Source organism: Clytia hemisphaerica, unplaced genomic scaffold, assembly GCF_902728285.1.
Source record: "Clytia hemisphaerica strain Z4C2 unplaced genomic scaffold, Clytia hemisphaerica genome assembly, whole genome shotgun sequence".
Lineage (NCBI taxonomy): Eukaryota > Metazoa > Cnidaria > Hydrozoa > Leptothecata > Clytiidae > Clytia > Clytia hemisphaerica.
In genome coordinates, this window is record NW_027103344.1 from 876,224 (window position 1) to 892,851 (window position 16,628).

General features: G+C 33.4%; 2 protein-coding genes across 2 annotated transcripts; one reads left to right on the forward strand and one right to left on the reverse strand.

Moving 5' to 3' along the window:
* Positions 1-6,355: 6,355 nt before the first annotated feature.
* LOC136819474 (uncharacterized) lies at positions 6,356-8,180 on the reverse strand. The gene is made up of 4 exons (XM_067075711.1): positions 8,026-8,180; positions 7,621-7,725; positions 7,228-7,407; positions 6,356-7,021 (listed from the first exon to the last, which is right to left on the reverse strand). The coding sequence occupies exons 1-4, from the start codon at positions 8,069-8,071 to the stop codon at positions 6,780-6,782; spliced, it is 573 nt and encodes a 190-aa protein (XP_066931812.1). The 5' UTR covers positions 8,072-8,180; the 3' UTR covers positions 6,356-6,779.
* Positions 8,181-11,147: 2,967 nt separating this feature from the next.
* LOC136819486 (biogenesis of lysosome-related organelles complex 1 subunit 1-like) lies at positions 11,148-13,645 on the forward strand. The gene is made up of 4 exons (XM_067075722.1): positions 11,148-11,286; positions 11,628-11,700; positions 12,835-13,052; positions 13,529-13,645. Exons 1-4 carry the CDS (start codon positions 11,226-11,228, stop codon positions 13,558-13,560), a joined length of 384 nt encoding a protein of 127 aa, XP_066931823.1. The 5' UTR covers positions 11,148-11,225; the 3' UTR covers positions 13,561-13,645.
* The last annotated feature ends 2,983 nt before the right edge of the window (positions 13,646-16,628 follow it).

Here is a 16,628-nt window from a genome sequence, read left to right on the forward strand (position 1 = left end):
ACGATTTGCCTGACCGAAAAAAAATCATCATCATCAATTTTGTTAATTGTCAGAATCGTTTACTCACTAGAAATACGCAACTTTCTGAAGTTTCGTTTTTTTTCGGTTGTGCTTCATTTTAAAAATAACAAAGATGAAAAGTTACCATCAATCCCGCGAGTAAAAGAAAGTATTCCGGCTAGTCTACAAAAAGTGCGCTCGCGCGGCGAATAGAATATCTCACAAATTAATATATGCATAAAACTGACGAAATCCTTTCTTTTTTATGCTTAGGTGACATCACCATCGGACTTGACAATGGAGAACCAAATTTGGCAATACGTAATTATTACGAGCGGCCGAGAAAGTTTGCGTGACGCAAAAATTGCGCGATAAACGAAGCCCTAGAAAAACGCCCACTGAAAATTGAAACTAGGAATTTATTGAATATTTCCCTAATGAAGTATCAAACTTTTTGTTTTTTGTAATTATTATAAATTCATAATTTTTAGATACTATTTTTTTAAAGTCAAAGGACAATGAAAGCGAATTTAAGCTGATTGGGTGGATATTGGGCGGACGGGCGTTTTGCACGTTCCAAGATCGGAAATTAAACGAGAGTAAAAGACGGGGGCGTCTAAGTATGTAATATTAATTCATTACTTTTTTATTTTTATCTTTCGCAAATGAAAAATGAATTTTTGATTTTTGAATTTAAGGAAATATAATATAATATATTATATTTGATTGTCAATGCCAAAAGATATTTCTTTACTTTATGAATAATCTGCTGTGTTGCTTCGCCACTTACCCCGGATTGTTTTAGTAGGCACTTCGGTCACGTAAATAAAAACATGTGTATTTGTTGAAGCCGACTGTGGACTGAACGAAATTGCAATTACATAAATTGTTGTGGAAGTGAACGCTTTAGACGAATGTTTGGGAAATCAAAAAGACAACTTTTGTGAGAATGTTGAGTTTTGTTTATATGGCTGTTTGTGACGGACTGATGATTAACTTTTATATTTGAACAATATATATTTGAATAAAGATGAAGATTTTTAAATTTGTTTGCCAAAATAAGGAATTTAAAATATAAATATTGGGTCCTGAAATTACACGCGCGGTCGTAGCAAGTTTTCGAAAATTTGGCCCGAACATGGTCCGAAACTGCGCGGGCCACGCGCGGGCCATTTTTAAAAAGTATTAATCAAGAGTCCCAAACATGTTCAGGCCATGCCGTGGATGTTCTTTTTTCCCGACCCTTAGTGGGACTGAAATTTGATTTTTCGACCCTTTAGTGGGACCTTGGAAGTCCAAAAAAGGTACCCGGCGGCACATACCGTACCCCTCCATTTGCCTAAGTACCCCCTCCCCCGGGGGCTCGAGCACATACCCAGCATCCATTTTGCCTATGTGATTCTTCAGTAACCAATTTAGGTAAAATACGGACCAGACAGTAAAAGCGACCCACGTGACTAAATGACTCGTTAAAATTTTGACTTTTTGGCTACTTCAGAGAAAGAAGAGAAAGCACGCCTTTTTTCTTACAAGCCCGAGTTATAACTCTTCCTTACTCAGCTTTTTTATAAAACCGTATTTATAACTCGTTTACTGTAACTTGCTTTTTCTGGACGTAAGTTTCCGACGAAATGAGATAGTTTCAGTTAAATGAATATGATACTTTCTTTTTGAATGAGATAGTTTCCTTTTAAATGAGATAGTTTCTTTTTAAATGAGATAGTTTCGTTTTAAATGAGATAGTTTCATTTTAGGGGAAATAGTATCCCCTGAATGAAACAAAGTTTCGTTTTAAACAAGATAGTTTCGTTTTAAATTAGATAGTTTCATTTTAAATGAGATAGTTTCTCCTGAAATGAGATAGTTTCTTTTTAAGGGAAATAGTATCCCCTGAATGAAACATAGTTTCTTTTTAAATGAGATAGTATTGGTTTAAATGACATAGTTTCGTTTTAAACAAGGTAGTATTTATTGTCGCTTCCGCGCGCCATAGTGTATAGACCTTTTTTTAAAGAGGCAGCCAGGTTGAATAAATTATGTACTATATAGCATAAAAACAATGATACAGCCATGCTTAATTTTTAAAATATGCATGATACAGTAATTATGCATGTCTGTATCATTGTTTTTATGCTATAGTACATAATTATTCAATATGGCTGCCTCTTTAAAAAAAGGTCTATTAGCAAACGATATCACACTCCAGGATGCATCGTCTCTTATTTTCCCCCTATTTTCTACTTTCCTATCTTCTATCCTGATTTTCTGTCTTTCTCAAGTGTTTCTAACTGTTTTCTAACTATTGTACTGGTGAAACAGGTGTTTGACCCCGGCTCAAACCACCAAATGCAAGCATAGCCTAGCCATTCCGGGTTTGCTTGTTTTTTATTTGACGCTCATGAAAATCTTCAATTTTAGGTCCAACTTTGACAAGCAATTGTTCTTTGTGTAGTTGAGCTATAAAATTAATTATTTTTGAGTAATTAATAGAGCTTTCTTTTAGCTTTCCAACCACATATAATATGGAGATGTAATATTCTACACTTTTGTCTAAAAATTTGTTCCAACTAAGGCCATTTTTAGAAAAATTACATCTGCGGGACACAAAAAAATTCACAACTCATCTTTGATTTCAAACAAAAAATGTTCAGACAGTGAAACTTTCTATATTTATCAGAAAATACCTGAGAAATCCAATGGTGCTACTCTCTGAAATTAATTCTTTCATTAAAGTTATTATTTTTTACTTTTCATACTTTGGCAAGCATTTTCAGCCTGAAAATGAGGACTAGAATTATAGAGACTGGTACCACTGAAAAATTTGACCCTTTTTTAGCCTAAAACAGTTATTTACATGCCATGGGGAATTTTTCCTCTGCAGCGCTTTGATTACAAAGATAGGTAGGTTCAGCAATTTTAACTTCCGCTTTATAACATTTTTATTGTTTTTTGCAATGCAATGTCTTCTTTTTTCAAAAAAATGTCTTTTCATTTCTTCCTGGAAGTGTTAGCAAGCCATTACAAAAAGAATTTGATAAAAGTCTGCAGTCAAAATGAAGATATCTGGAATATCTTGACTCAATACAACCAGACAGTGTCAATCGAACAACTTCGAACAAAAATCGCAATCAAATGTAATCGAACGCGATCAAATAATTGCTATTCGATCGTAGAGCGTAATCGAATCTCAATCGAACGGCCGATTCCTGGGTAATATTCGATTGTGTTTGATTGCGTTCGAGTAAGGTTAGATTGGTTCGATTAATAGTTGACTATGTTCCATTGGTTTGATTACGATTATTTCAATGAGTTTGATTGCGATTAAATTAAATTGGATCACTCTGTTAGAGCTTTTTAGTGTGGTCGAGCGCTTATTAAGTATCATACGAAAGCGAATAAAATCTAAATCAATCGAATGTACTCGAACATAATTGAATACATTCGAACGTAATATTCGATTGCGATTCGATTGCGTTCAACAAAGAATCGAATTGCAATTATTTTTAATTTTTGCAGCATATTTTGGTGCCGCTGGTTATGCCATTTCTGGGCTAAATTGTCAACTTCAAATCTCAATATCTCCGGAACCGCTTATCATTAGGAGGTGTAAACCTATGACCCCTCATTTTTTTTTCTTTTTTGCCAACAGAATAGTTTCAATTTGGCCCTGGAATGGCGGGTTGAAGTTCGAAACAAGCACTCTTGTGTAGTTTTTAGATTAAATTGAGTTAGTACGGTGTACTAAAAGGGTGGTCCTCTGAGAAAAATACAATGAAAAAATTAGTACAGTGTACTAAAAGGGTGGTCCTCTGAGAAAAATACAATGAAAAAGTTAGTACACTGTACTAAAAAGGGTGGTGTTCTGAATTGATACACACTGAGAAGTTAGTACATTGTACTAATTTCAGTGGTAAAAACACACAAACCCAGTGAATTCCCATGTATACTTGGCCTAATTTGCCAGGTCCAAGCTGGTCCGAGACCTTCAAGTCAAGGCTGGTTAATCTATACAAATTGGTACACTGATTTTCGCCCAATTTTTCCTGTTTACTTGATTGGATTTGTTTCAGAGTCACAGCATGCGCAAGTGGAGACCGGCCTTAATTCCAATCTTGTTTACGTTTTCTTTAACATTATGGCAACAACAAGAATTTGAATGTGTAAACGTTCGAATCAAAGCTTTCAATATGTTTTTTATTAACCTTGTTGGATTGATGTTAATTGAAAAAAAATCTGTATATAAGTGAAATCACCGGGGGGAGGGGTGAAAGGACCGTACGTTTGGCCAAAAATCAGGTCTCTAAAATCGGTCCCTTACAGTGCAGGAAAAATTTGGCTGAATATCGACCCTTATATTGTAATTTTTCGAAATCTTTTGCCCTTTTCAGAGCAAAATTTCTTTAAATTTCTCAAATTTTACTTCAAAATTTGGTATTTTATAAAATTTTACACCCTTACAGTCCCAGTGCACTTTTTCCCACTTGCACACAAATCAACCCTTACAGTGCACTTTCCAAAGTCCAAAAAACCTACCCTTAAGGGCCGCACATCCGGTAGGTCACTTACCTGGAGTGCCCCCCCCCCCGCGGAAAGCACCTTTTTATATATTTTGTATAATATTACATTTGATAAAAGATTTTCCATTTCAGTTTGTGTACAATGTTATTAAGTCTTTTATTTTTATTTTTCAAAAAAGAAAAACTGCTACAGCTTGCCAGACAACCAGAAATCAAGTCACAAGAAGGGAAATAACTCAAAGTTTGTTTTGAGTGTTTTGACGTGCTAATTTCAGCTAATTTCACTGTATTTGATTGACTTTGCTTTGTCTGTTTCATTGTTTCAGTGTTTGTATATATAAGGATTCAAGTATTTTAATATTCAAATCTTTCCTTTTATATAATTTGGTGCTTTTCCTAGCAAAAACCTTTGTATATGGTGGCAATTCAACTTATCTGGCTAAGAAGAAATTAGAACAGTGCACTATAAGGGGTGGTTTCTAAACTTATCTGATCGAAAAAACAGTGTACTAAAAGGGTAGTATCAAAAATCCGGTCATGGAGAAGTCAGTACAGTGTACTGAAAGGGTGGTAATAAAAATCTAGTTGTGGAAAAACGTCAGTACAGTGTATTAAAAGGGTGGTATCAAAGCTCCGGCTGTGGAAGAAAGTTAGTACAGTGTACTAAAAGGGTGGTGTCAAAGCCCCGACCGTGAAAAAAAGTTAGTACAGTGTACTAAAAGGGTGGTGTCAAAGCCCCGACCGTGAAAAAAAGTTAGTACAGTGTACTAAAAAGGGTGGTGGTCTAAAAATCAAGTTAGTACCCTATTGTCCAGTACACTGACTTGGTACCCCTGCTGTTATATGATAACTTTTGTCAAAAAATCTTTATGATGATGTTAGTCACTCATCGTAGAATTGTCTAATATCAACATATCCAGACGATCTCAATCTAAAAAGAATCTACGATCGAACCAGTCAAACCAAATCAAACGCAATCAACCGATTGAAATTTGATTGTAGAACGCAATCAAATCTCAATCGAATGTCAAAATTCTGGGTAATATTCGATTGGTTTGATTGTTGTTCGACTGGTTCGATTTTCTTCCTTAAAATACAACGAACCATACAACCTGTGTTTTGGTTTTGAATTTGGTCCTCAAATCAGACTAAAGCTTCAACGTGTATGTTTGGAAGAAAATTTTTACATCTGTGGTTGCCAAATAAGGAAAAGTCCAATTAAACATATATGAACCCAATCAAACGCAATCGAACATCAATCGAACACAATCGAATATCAATCGAATCTGAAAATTGCATTAATATTTCGATTGAGATTCGATTACGTTCAACAATTGAATTTCAATCGGTCGATTGCGTTTGATTAGGTTTGACTGGTTCGATCGTCGATTCTGTTCGATTGAGATTGTCTGGACATATGCGTTAGCTGTAGACTGGTCTTCAAAAATAAAAAATAAAACACAAACAAATACATACAAAGTAGACCATGGCCAGGGGATTGCTAAGGTTTTAAAAACAAAGAAAAAATTCAATTGAAGGGTGCCAATTTCGAATTTGAATGTTACCAAGCTTGAAACTCTGCAATTTTTGTGTAATTTGCAATTTTTTGCTTTTTTGGGCAAAATTTTACAATAGTTAATCAAAAAATTGATTAAAAACAAGGAATTTCCCCACAATCTGCATAATTTATGCAAAATTATAGCACTTTTTCTGCTTGAGCCTAGTCAGGCTGAGTATCTATGAGTATGCCCTTTCTTGTTTATTCTTTCCTTTAAATTGGCACTTTTGATAGCAAAGCTTAACTTTTGGAAAAATTCAGGTTCTTTTGAACTGTTTTTAGCTATATTTATTTAGCTTGAACACAGGTTTTTGATCACAAAAATACACAAAAAATGTTTTATCAAATTTATACTAGAAAATTTAAGGAAATAAAGATAATATCAATGTAATTTATACACTCTGACTTTGAATTAACAGTGGTGGATTGTAAATCATTAGTGAATTCAAAAAATTTTCAATGAGATTTTTGAAACTAAAGGATTGTAACCTGCAATTGTTTCAAAAGTACTTTCTATGAATCACTTTTATAGAGTTAAGTCAAAATCAAAAATTATAAATTATAAAGTTAAGTCAAGTCAAGGTTGATAGAAATAATATATTATAATAGAATTTATCGACTGTGGAATAAATATTTTAGCACTTTTAGACTTATTTGCTTATCAGCAGGGATCTAACCAAAACTAGACTTTCATCAGGATTATCTTAATTGATTGATTGTGTCCAGTATTTCCCATTGTACAAACAAGCATTGAATGTTTCGTTGAAGAGAAGATTTCCTGGACATTTGACGCAACCAACAGTCATTCCATTCCAACAAGCAACATATTGACGTGGTTGTTGAGGGTCACGGATGTTCATCCGTCCTTCTGGTCCCATACGTCCGCAGATGTCAGGGCAATCATAGGTTGAAGCTGGTTTCCAAGCCTCTGTTGTGTAGCATTCGTCTATGGATGAGATAGAAATTCAATAAAAATTAAGTTTAAAAAGTAAAAAAAATTAGCTGAATAGAGTATAGCAGCAAGTTCTTTTTAGAACATTAATTTGATTGCCATAGTCTCTTGAATGAGTCTTGTCTCTTGGTAGGTGACTGAACATATTGAAAAAGTCTGAATAATGTAATATTTCTATAAAATGATTCTTTTAGTCTTACCATCACGGCTGTACAAACATTGATTGCAAGTTTGACTGAACTCTAAAGATTGTGGCCAGCAGGGTTGGCAGTTAGCTTGTCCTCCAGAGCATTGCAAGAAATAATTTGGGTCATATTCCCCATTTGGATATCTAACCTCATAATTTCCATCAGCTTTTCCATTGCACATCGAATCAAAACCTATAGTTCAGAAAGGATGCATATTTTCAAGGGGTGCTTAAAATAAGGTTAGCAAACCAATGGTTTTTACCAAACATTTTAACCAAAAGTTTCAAATCAAAACTTTGTGTTTGTATCCACCAGGAAAATTTGTCCTGCAAAATATAACTTTTATTTGTTAAAATCTACAGAAAAAATGGAAGGATTTCAAATAAAAAGGGGTTGTTAACTCACAAAGCTTGGGTGGAGGTGTTTGACCAGTGACGTTCATAAAGTAAGGATTGAGTTCATTTTTGTTGTTCCATTTCTCGTACAAACCATATGTCGATTGGAAGGTGTCTGTTATGGAAATTAAAAAAAAACGATTGATGGCATAGCAAAGAATTTGGTGAAGGTGTCTGTTCTGGAAAGGAAAAACAGGTCAAATAGAACTTGGAATGAGACCAATATCATTGTTTTTTGTAGCCTTAGGGCTATGCACTCATTTTGAAAAAGAATTAAGTTAATAAAAGGGAAACCTGAAAACTGTTAAAACAATTTTTAGAAATGAGCAGAAATGACTAAAGAAATTGTCATCAAATTAGATTTACAGACCAATTAACTATTTTTCATAAAAAAATTCAAAGTATATATACTTACTGCATAAGCATAATGCAATTGAGATTAGAACAAAAACCAAAGCCATTTTGCTGAATTAATTCAAGATCTTTAATAAATATTGAATCTTTTTCCTTTTGCTGCTTTGTTGTTTGTTGTTTGATTGGTGGTCAAGTGAACTGTGATGTCAGTTCTTCATGTTGAACCCTTTTATACTGAGTTGCAAATCATTCAAAAATTACTAATCTGATTTCTCCTTAAAAATTAACTAATTATGATGTAATAACATTGAAATGAAACCCAACCCCATCTTATATAATGAAATCAAATTAAATTGGGGTCCGTACCCATGCCTTATACTGGCTTTGATTTTAAATCAGAATCAATTTTTGGTAATTCTTAACAACTTGTGAAATTTCCTTTTTGTTTGAATATTTTCAGGTTTTATTATATTATCCATCCTATTAAAAAAAATTTTCAGGAATGTATTCAGAAATCATAGCATCTTTTTCGTTTTAGAATTACTCTTTGGCATCACCCCATAATTAAGAATTGATTTTAATGAGACCAATAAAATGGGATAATTGTATATTATCTAGTTGATTATTAGGAGCAATCTCAATTAATTTGCATCAAATTTAATGTTTAATGGTAAGGGTATGAATTTTGTATGGTATGAATTCACTCTTTTTATTGTGGTCTATCCTTTAAATTTATCCCTACATCTATCTAGTTAAATTTTATTAAAAAACATAGTTGCACGTAAGCGAACTTTTCAACAGTCTGTCTTTATCAAGTTCTCATATCTTTCTAAATTTTATATATTAAAAAAAATAATTGAGTTTTGAATAATATTTCTTGATCAAAATAATATAACAGCGTTTTATGTTGACACTTCATGATAATTTTGGTGTTCATAGAACAAATTTAAATAAACCCTTCAGTAATCTTGTTATTTCACACTAACTGACTCTTATAATTCTAGTATTGAAAAAAAATGAATGACTCACTTTTGCAATCAGAATCAATTTTTGTTCCTTTGGACACAAGTATGGATATCGACACCATCGCTTCGCAGAGCTTTTTGATCAACTCGTTTGAAACAGATGTACCACACAGTGTGATCTCAAAGCCAAAAACTCCACAAAAAATAACCATGACTCAAGAGCAGGCTTTTAAATTGCTTCACATTGCAGCCTCAATCATCCAAAGTAAATTCAAAGGTTATCTACAACGAAAGCGTTACCAGAGCTTGTTGAAGGAAAATAAAGCAGCTACGAAGATCCAAGCTTTGTGGCGTGGCTACCGGACAAGAAATCTTGACGTAAAAATCATTAAGATAAAACATGATTTACTTGCTAAGAAATTTCATGAATATATACTATCACAAGAAGAGCAAAGAGATATGTTAATAAATGTTATGCTTGAATTATCAAGAAATCTTCAAGAATTGAAAATGACAAACAACCCTACTACATCAGTAGCTGAAAAACCATCACCAGAACCTGAAGCTAGTCAAAACAATAACTCAGATTCAAGATTAACAATAGATCAGATCACAGATATCAGAACTGACACCACTGTTCTAGACGATTCTCTAGAAGATGTGCCAGAAAATGAATTTAATGATGAATACGAAAATACAAACTGTGTGCCTTTGGAAACAAATAGTGCTACAAATTCTGTTGATAAAACCCCTTTGGAGAGGAGTACTGTTCCGTGCCCATCTAATGCCGAGTCCTCTTTGGTGGAAAATAACATTACTAATTCACCAAGTGAGAAATTCTCTTTGGTGATGAATAATGTTACAAATTGTTCTCCGGAAGAAGCTTTACCAGAGCCGAATTCACCAGAAAAAGGTCCATTAGACTATATCACAGACAGTGATGATGAAATTGATACCGAAGATGAGTTACCACAAGTCCTGAGAATGAGGAATCAGAAACCATCTAATGATCGTCCTCCAAAAGAACTAAGGACGAATGATTCAGGGGAAAAGAATGTTAATGATGACTCAGCTGTCGAGAAAGATACAACAACTTCACCAGTAGAATTGAATAACATTGTGATCACCATCTCCTCCTCTGATGACGATGATTGATTTTGTAATGTTTTTAACGGACTGTCTTGTATTTACTCTAAAATTTATGTTTTCTTGTGAGAGGGTACTGTTGATTGATTCTTGAGTTAAATTTCCGATTTTACTTAGCAATATGTAGCTGCGAAATCTCAAGATACTGCTAACCGCATGGACACAGTCTTTTAAACACCCAGACCAGCCCCGACTCCTTTTTCGACCCATGTCCTTCCTTTACAATGTTAGTTTTTTTCCGCTAAAAATATTCGTCCTTTTAAGTGTTTTCCAAGACCACCAACTACATCTTACATCCTTACTTATTTTTTCTTTTTTAATAAAATGTCCCAAACCCCATTTTCTGATCTCTATTTTTACCTATAAGCAATATACTATACACTTGTTAGAAACGATGATGGTATTCTTTCTTACTTTTTACTGCTATATCCATCCATGCATTGTACATATGTTGTATTGAGTGTTCATAAAACTACTATTCTTCTATTTATTGATAAGATAGCTATATACCTAGATTCTTTTTAGACTTAATTTTATAACTATTTTGAATATATATTTGATGCAAAATAATAACAATTTATGTTTCCTTCACTATGGTTTGAAAGTAAGGGCATTAGGAAAGGATGTGCTAAATAATCTATCAATTCACTCTTTAAAAGGTTATTAATATCTTGATTTTGAGAATCAGCCCCAACCCACTATGGTACGTTCATCCGCAACTTTGGAATGAAGAAAACTGCTTGAAAAATTGGGCTTATTCATAAAAAAACCGTATACCCCCTCTGTTGAGAAGGCCCATTTCCGTTCCAGGTAAGGTTTGATATGTGGGGGAATTCCATAGGGAGATACAAAAACCTGTCAAAAATAACAGGAATTCCATGGGGGTAGTTTTTTAAATCCTACTAAATAAAATCAGAATTCCAGAGGGGTTTAAACCTGAAATTGCCTGGGGGGTATACGGTTTTTTTTCTGGAAAAGCCCATTACCTAAAATAAATTACTTCTCACTTTAGTTGTTTTGTTTACTTTGATTTACTGACAGCTGGATATAACAGTTTGTTTTTTTCTTCTCCAGATCTAAAGATATAAAAAATACATTTTCCAGATAGACACTATGAAAAATTAAATCAAGCTATCAAAAAGGATCAAAGATGTTATCACGAGCACTGAAGGAACACACTTCAAATCAAACTGTCATCAAGGAACAACAAGGTCTATATTTTACACCTTTTTCTTTTATAAGAACATCCAAAAGTTTTTGAAGCCTCCGGATGTTCTTAACTTTTTGAGTTTCAAACTATCATTTTGTGAGTATTTTTGTCCATTTTGTGTTTTGGAGTTCACAAAGCCTTAAAACGTTCTTAACTTGTTTTTAATATTTTGCCATTGAAGCCTTATCTTCTTACAGACAAACTTTATAAAAAACGAGATTCGACGTCATCCATCCTTGGTAAACTCTATCCCAATCACTTTCCATAAAGCTTTTAACGAAAGAGGGGTCAATGGATATGTTTATTACAACAATTTCATTGATGTTTTCTTTTCCTTTTCAGAGGAACGCAAGAAAGTAGCCCTGAAAGCTGTCAAGGATTTTTCTGGAAGACTTGTTGATTTACTGAATGCCGAGTAAGCCATACAGTGAAGTGGACAAATTTCCTTTGCCTTTTTTGTTCTGACAACATATTATACTGACAAAAGATTTTTTGAATTAAAAGAATGGTATTATAAAAAAGAGCTGTGTGGTGCATGTTGACAAAGCAGATCAACAAAAGAATTTCTAAAAATTTGTGCTCGTGCGGAGAGAGAAATAGTTGGGAGTTTCTAAACATCGACCAGAAATGGCGACCACGACCAGCGACCACGACCGGCGACCAGATAAATTTGGGTTATCGAGTTTACCTGCTCTCTCCACCTTAGAGAACATCCAAATCGAGTCCTGATGTGGCTTTCAAATGAACCACTGAGCACGTGGCTGAGAATTACTCTAGCTAGAGAATACTAAAAGTGACTTTTGACGTTACCAGTCATTTTCTAGACAAAGTGACACTTTTTGACAAAAATATTGACAGGGCAATTAAGTGTGATGCCTGTAAACTTTATTACACCAAATATTTTAATTGTACCGAATGAGATGCCTTTAGTATGAATAGATAGAAATTGTCAGTAGGAAAAAGCTGGGAAGGCCAGTTTTAGAGATTTCAATCTCATCAATTATTCTATTGTCCTTACACTGTCAAAATGACTTATTTTGACAAAATAATGATCTGATGATCAAATATAAAGCTTCCTAAATAAATTCCAGCACAAATTTTGTCACTAATTAATTTGATGCCGAAAATACAAAAGGATAGAAATTTACGCTCTATTCAAGCTCCAAGAGCGTTGAAATGGCTGCTCTACACGTTTTGCACGTGGCTTTATAATCACTGTAGGTGAGACAGGGGTGAGCTTTACTCTTCAATTCGATAAATAAATGATCATAATAGAGAAAGACTCTACGGTGGAGAAAGAGGAAAAACTCGATAACCCAAATTTATCTGGTCGCCGGTCGTGGTCGCTGGTCGTGGTCGCCATTTCTGGTCGATGTTTAGAAACTCCCGAAATAGTTGTTCTTTCTTTTGTTTAAAAATACTGTGTTTAATTATGTCTTTTTAAGTGGCTTTTTCGGTGATGGTATTTCAAATTTCTTACTTTTTCTTTTTTTTAAAAAGCATCCATCTTTTAATTCTCTTCTTTTGTTTTCATTTTCTTGAATTTCAGCGTGGAGAAAGCATACAACAATCAGCGTGCTCTTGAAAACGAGGCTAAGATTCTACAACAACACGTCAATCAATTGTCAAAACAAACAATGCAATGGGCTACCATGTTGGAAAATTTCAACCAATCACTGAAGGAGTTAGGTGATGTAGAGAACTGGGCACGAACCATTGAAACAGACATTACAACAATAGCATCAGCATTGGAATATGCATACAAAGGTGACTTCTTAGGACTAATTATGACCCTTGCACAGAACACGAGCGACTTTTATGTATTCGTGATATTCATGATGCAATCTTTCCGCCTAAATATAATATGATCGAATATCTTTCGGGAATCTATTGTAGATAATCAAAGAATTTCAATGTAAGAGTTTTTTTTCGTTTCGGAGTATGTACTTCTGTAATTAATTTTTTCTTATTTTTTCTGGGGGTCCTTGCTTGGAAAACATTGGGGAACGCAAATGTTTTGCCACCGAATGGCGGAGAAATGTTTTGATTCGGAGTGTCAATCAATGAAAAGATTACATCATGAATATCAAGAATTACCCTTTTCAGGAAGGGTGAGCGTGAGATTGTTGATTAACCTGTAGTCCTCAGTCGGTCAGGATCTGAAACATTGAAAAACTAATAGTCTCCGCCAGAAAACTCAACATACATTAACTTGCAATTTATTCAAAAATTTACTTTTTTAGGGGATGGGCCAACGGACGAGTCAATACAATAATCGGCATAATGGAGTTGTATGCATTGCTGTATAATTAGAAATAAGGAGGAATGCTTATACATGGAGAAAGGCTGGCATTCCTAATATGACAAAGAGTTTAATGCTCAACCATAATAATAATTCCATCATAAACGTTATTAGTTGCATTTATTAGGCATAACAAGAGACTCGAACCTCAATGTTTTTCATCGAAATTTTAGTGGGACAATTCTTGATGTATTGAATTCGTATAATATCATTGTCCTTGAATAGTAAAGATTTTTGGACAATATCAAATAATTTTTTTGCTTTTTAATTTGAATCCTGGATAATGGTTGAAGAAATTCTTTCCTGACGTACTGATTCTCTTTTTTTGATTGATCTGAAATTGTCTACCTCTGAATAAATGTTCAGTTGAAAGCCTTGAATATCTATATATTTAAAGTGTCCCAAAAATCTGTCATTTGTCAAAATCTTTATAACATGATTGAAAACTTCAATCCTATTGCCATAGGGAATTTAATTTATTCAGTTAGATTTCAATAGACACGTAGGATTTTTGGACATATTATCGGCGCTGCATTCAAAATTAGTAGAAAATTAAAAAACAAGTTTTGTAAATAAAAGTAATTTGAATTCTAAATAATGAATAACAATAATGAATAACAATTTTTGAAAAGAAAATGCACAATTGATATTTTGGTTTGTATGATATATTATTTTCTTTTTACCTTTTCAAATTTGCCGACCTACAAATCAATGTTTCCTAAACTTTCGTAACTTTGCAAGTAAGTTTACAAGCTTTCAATTTGCTCAAGCCATTGTTGAAAGGCATTGCGGTCTGAGTCTCAAAACACTAAAAGAATTCTTTTTTAGGGGAAAATTTCGAGTGAATGTACTTTTTGATTACCTGAAGCAAAGATCAAACTTTACCAAGTGTAAAAACTTTTTTCCCCTTTTTTTGCACTAATTTTTCGATTTTGTGTTTAGATGAAGCAGAACGAAAACAGTAAAGGTTTTAAGATTAACCAAGAAATATTTGATGGAGCATAAAAATGAATCACAGAGACAATGGGTTTCATTGGCTATGATTAACTGAAAATCACAAGGTACATTTTCGGTTTTTTATTTTTCTTCTCTGTTCTTTGGAACATATTTTTAATTAAGAATTTTTCTTGTCACGTTTTTCGTTAGGTCCTAGGCTGGCAAATTTAAAACTGAAGACTAACCTAGATTATCTGGACTAAATTCTTGAGCAGCTTTGTTAGCTATAAAGAATTTCCCTTAAACATTGATTAGTTTTCAACAGAATGAATATTTTTTCCGCAATCTATTCTTGGATGGAAATGAAGCTGTATTCAGACCAGAGGAAAACATTTTTATGAAAGGGAGAATCAGATCGTTTGAAGTATTTCGCCTGTAGTTTGTAGTTTCCTTGTATGAAACCCAGAATCTCTAAATCTTTTCACATAACTATTTTTAAAAGGCATGAAATTGCAGTTCCAAGTTTTTTAAATCCATGATATGCACCATTGCAATGTCTTCAAACATTACATCATGGACCCAACATCTGATTGGTTGCAAGTGGCGTATTGACTGATTTTACATCACTTACAACCAATCAGCTGTTGAGTTCGTGATGTAATGTCATACAGTCATTGCAGCGGTGCATATCATGAATTCAGCAAGAAAACAATAAATTTTAACGTAAGAACTGTGTAAGAACATATTCTTTCATGACTTTGGAAAACAGTAGCTGTAGAAATATTAAAAAATATACCAAGGTTTTGCTCATAACCATATAAGGAATCTTTAGGCTAAAACGAAAAAAAGTGAAAAGGCAGAATTTCTTATTGAAATTAATTTTTCGCTTGTATTTTCTGTATCAAATATGAAAAACATTCATTAACAATGGTATGGGCTTCTCTTTTCGATTTTTGATGATTTTCGTTTTGAAGAAATTTTTAGGAGAATCGATTGCAAAACCTTTTTCCGTGTTTGATTTATTAAGAAAGTAGTACTTCATCATTGATTAATAATCGTTTGGTCTCGTTTTTTACTCATATCAATAATTGTTTACCCAAATAAAAAAAAATTGTCGAAGAAAGAAAGAATATGTTCTCGTGAATATTCTGATAGAAGTTTTTTTTAAGAACATCCAAAATTTTTGAAGCCTTCGAATGTTCTTAACTTTTGGAGCTTCAAGCCTAAAAGTATTCCTATCATGTTCTTATTTTCACCATTTGTGTTTTTTTTGTCCACTTGTTCTTAATATTTTGGCCATCGAAGCCTTATGTTCTTATATAGTTTGTTCCTATAAAAAACATGTATTCAACTTTAACTTGGGAGAAAAAAATCTTGAAACTTTCTATCTTTTTTTGCTTCCCTTCATTGCCTTTCTACATATCATTTTTGTTCCCTTAAAATTATTATTTTTTGTCGCATTAATATATTTACAGTGAGGGAAGAAGGAGGTTGATGAAAGGAAGTGTTAACCCTATTCGGACTAGGGGGGGGGGCTCTTTCTGTTCGGAAGTCAAACTATTGGTAATAGCTCCTGAAATAATAGAGCTTTTGCCGTGAAATTTTCTGTAAATTCTTAACTTTTATTTAGCTTCAAAATAAAAAAAAATTTGACACCTAAAAATTTTCACACCTTGAGCATGATGACATTTCTGACAGTAAGGTGTCACAAAAATTGATACTTTTCCAATACAAATTGATTTTTAATGTCAAATATATCATTTAAACCGTAATTTATTGAATATTTAGGATAAAATAAGCATTTTAAACTCAGACAACTTTATTCTAAAGCTTTTGTTAGAATACAATAGCTATTTATAAGAACAAAGGAAATTTTCGTTTTTTGCTCACTTTGGGCATGATGAGTGACGTCATCAAAAAATTTTTTTGTCAAAAGCTACCTTACGTGACAAGGATCTTGTGTGCCAAATTTCATCCAAAAAGACCCACTAGATCAAAAGTTAAGGGGTGGTACAGGAAAAGCCCCCCCTAGTTCTGAACCGCCCCTAAAAGCCTAGGTTGAATAGGGTTAAAACGTTAAAAAATATCTTATTGCGAGAAAAAAA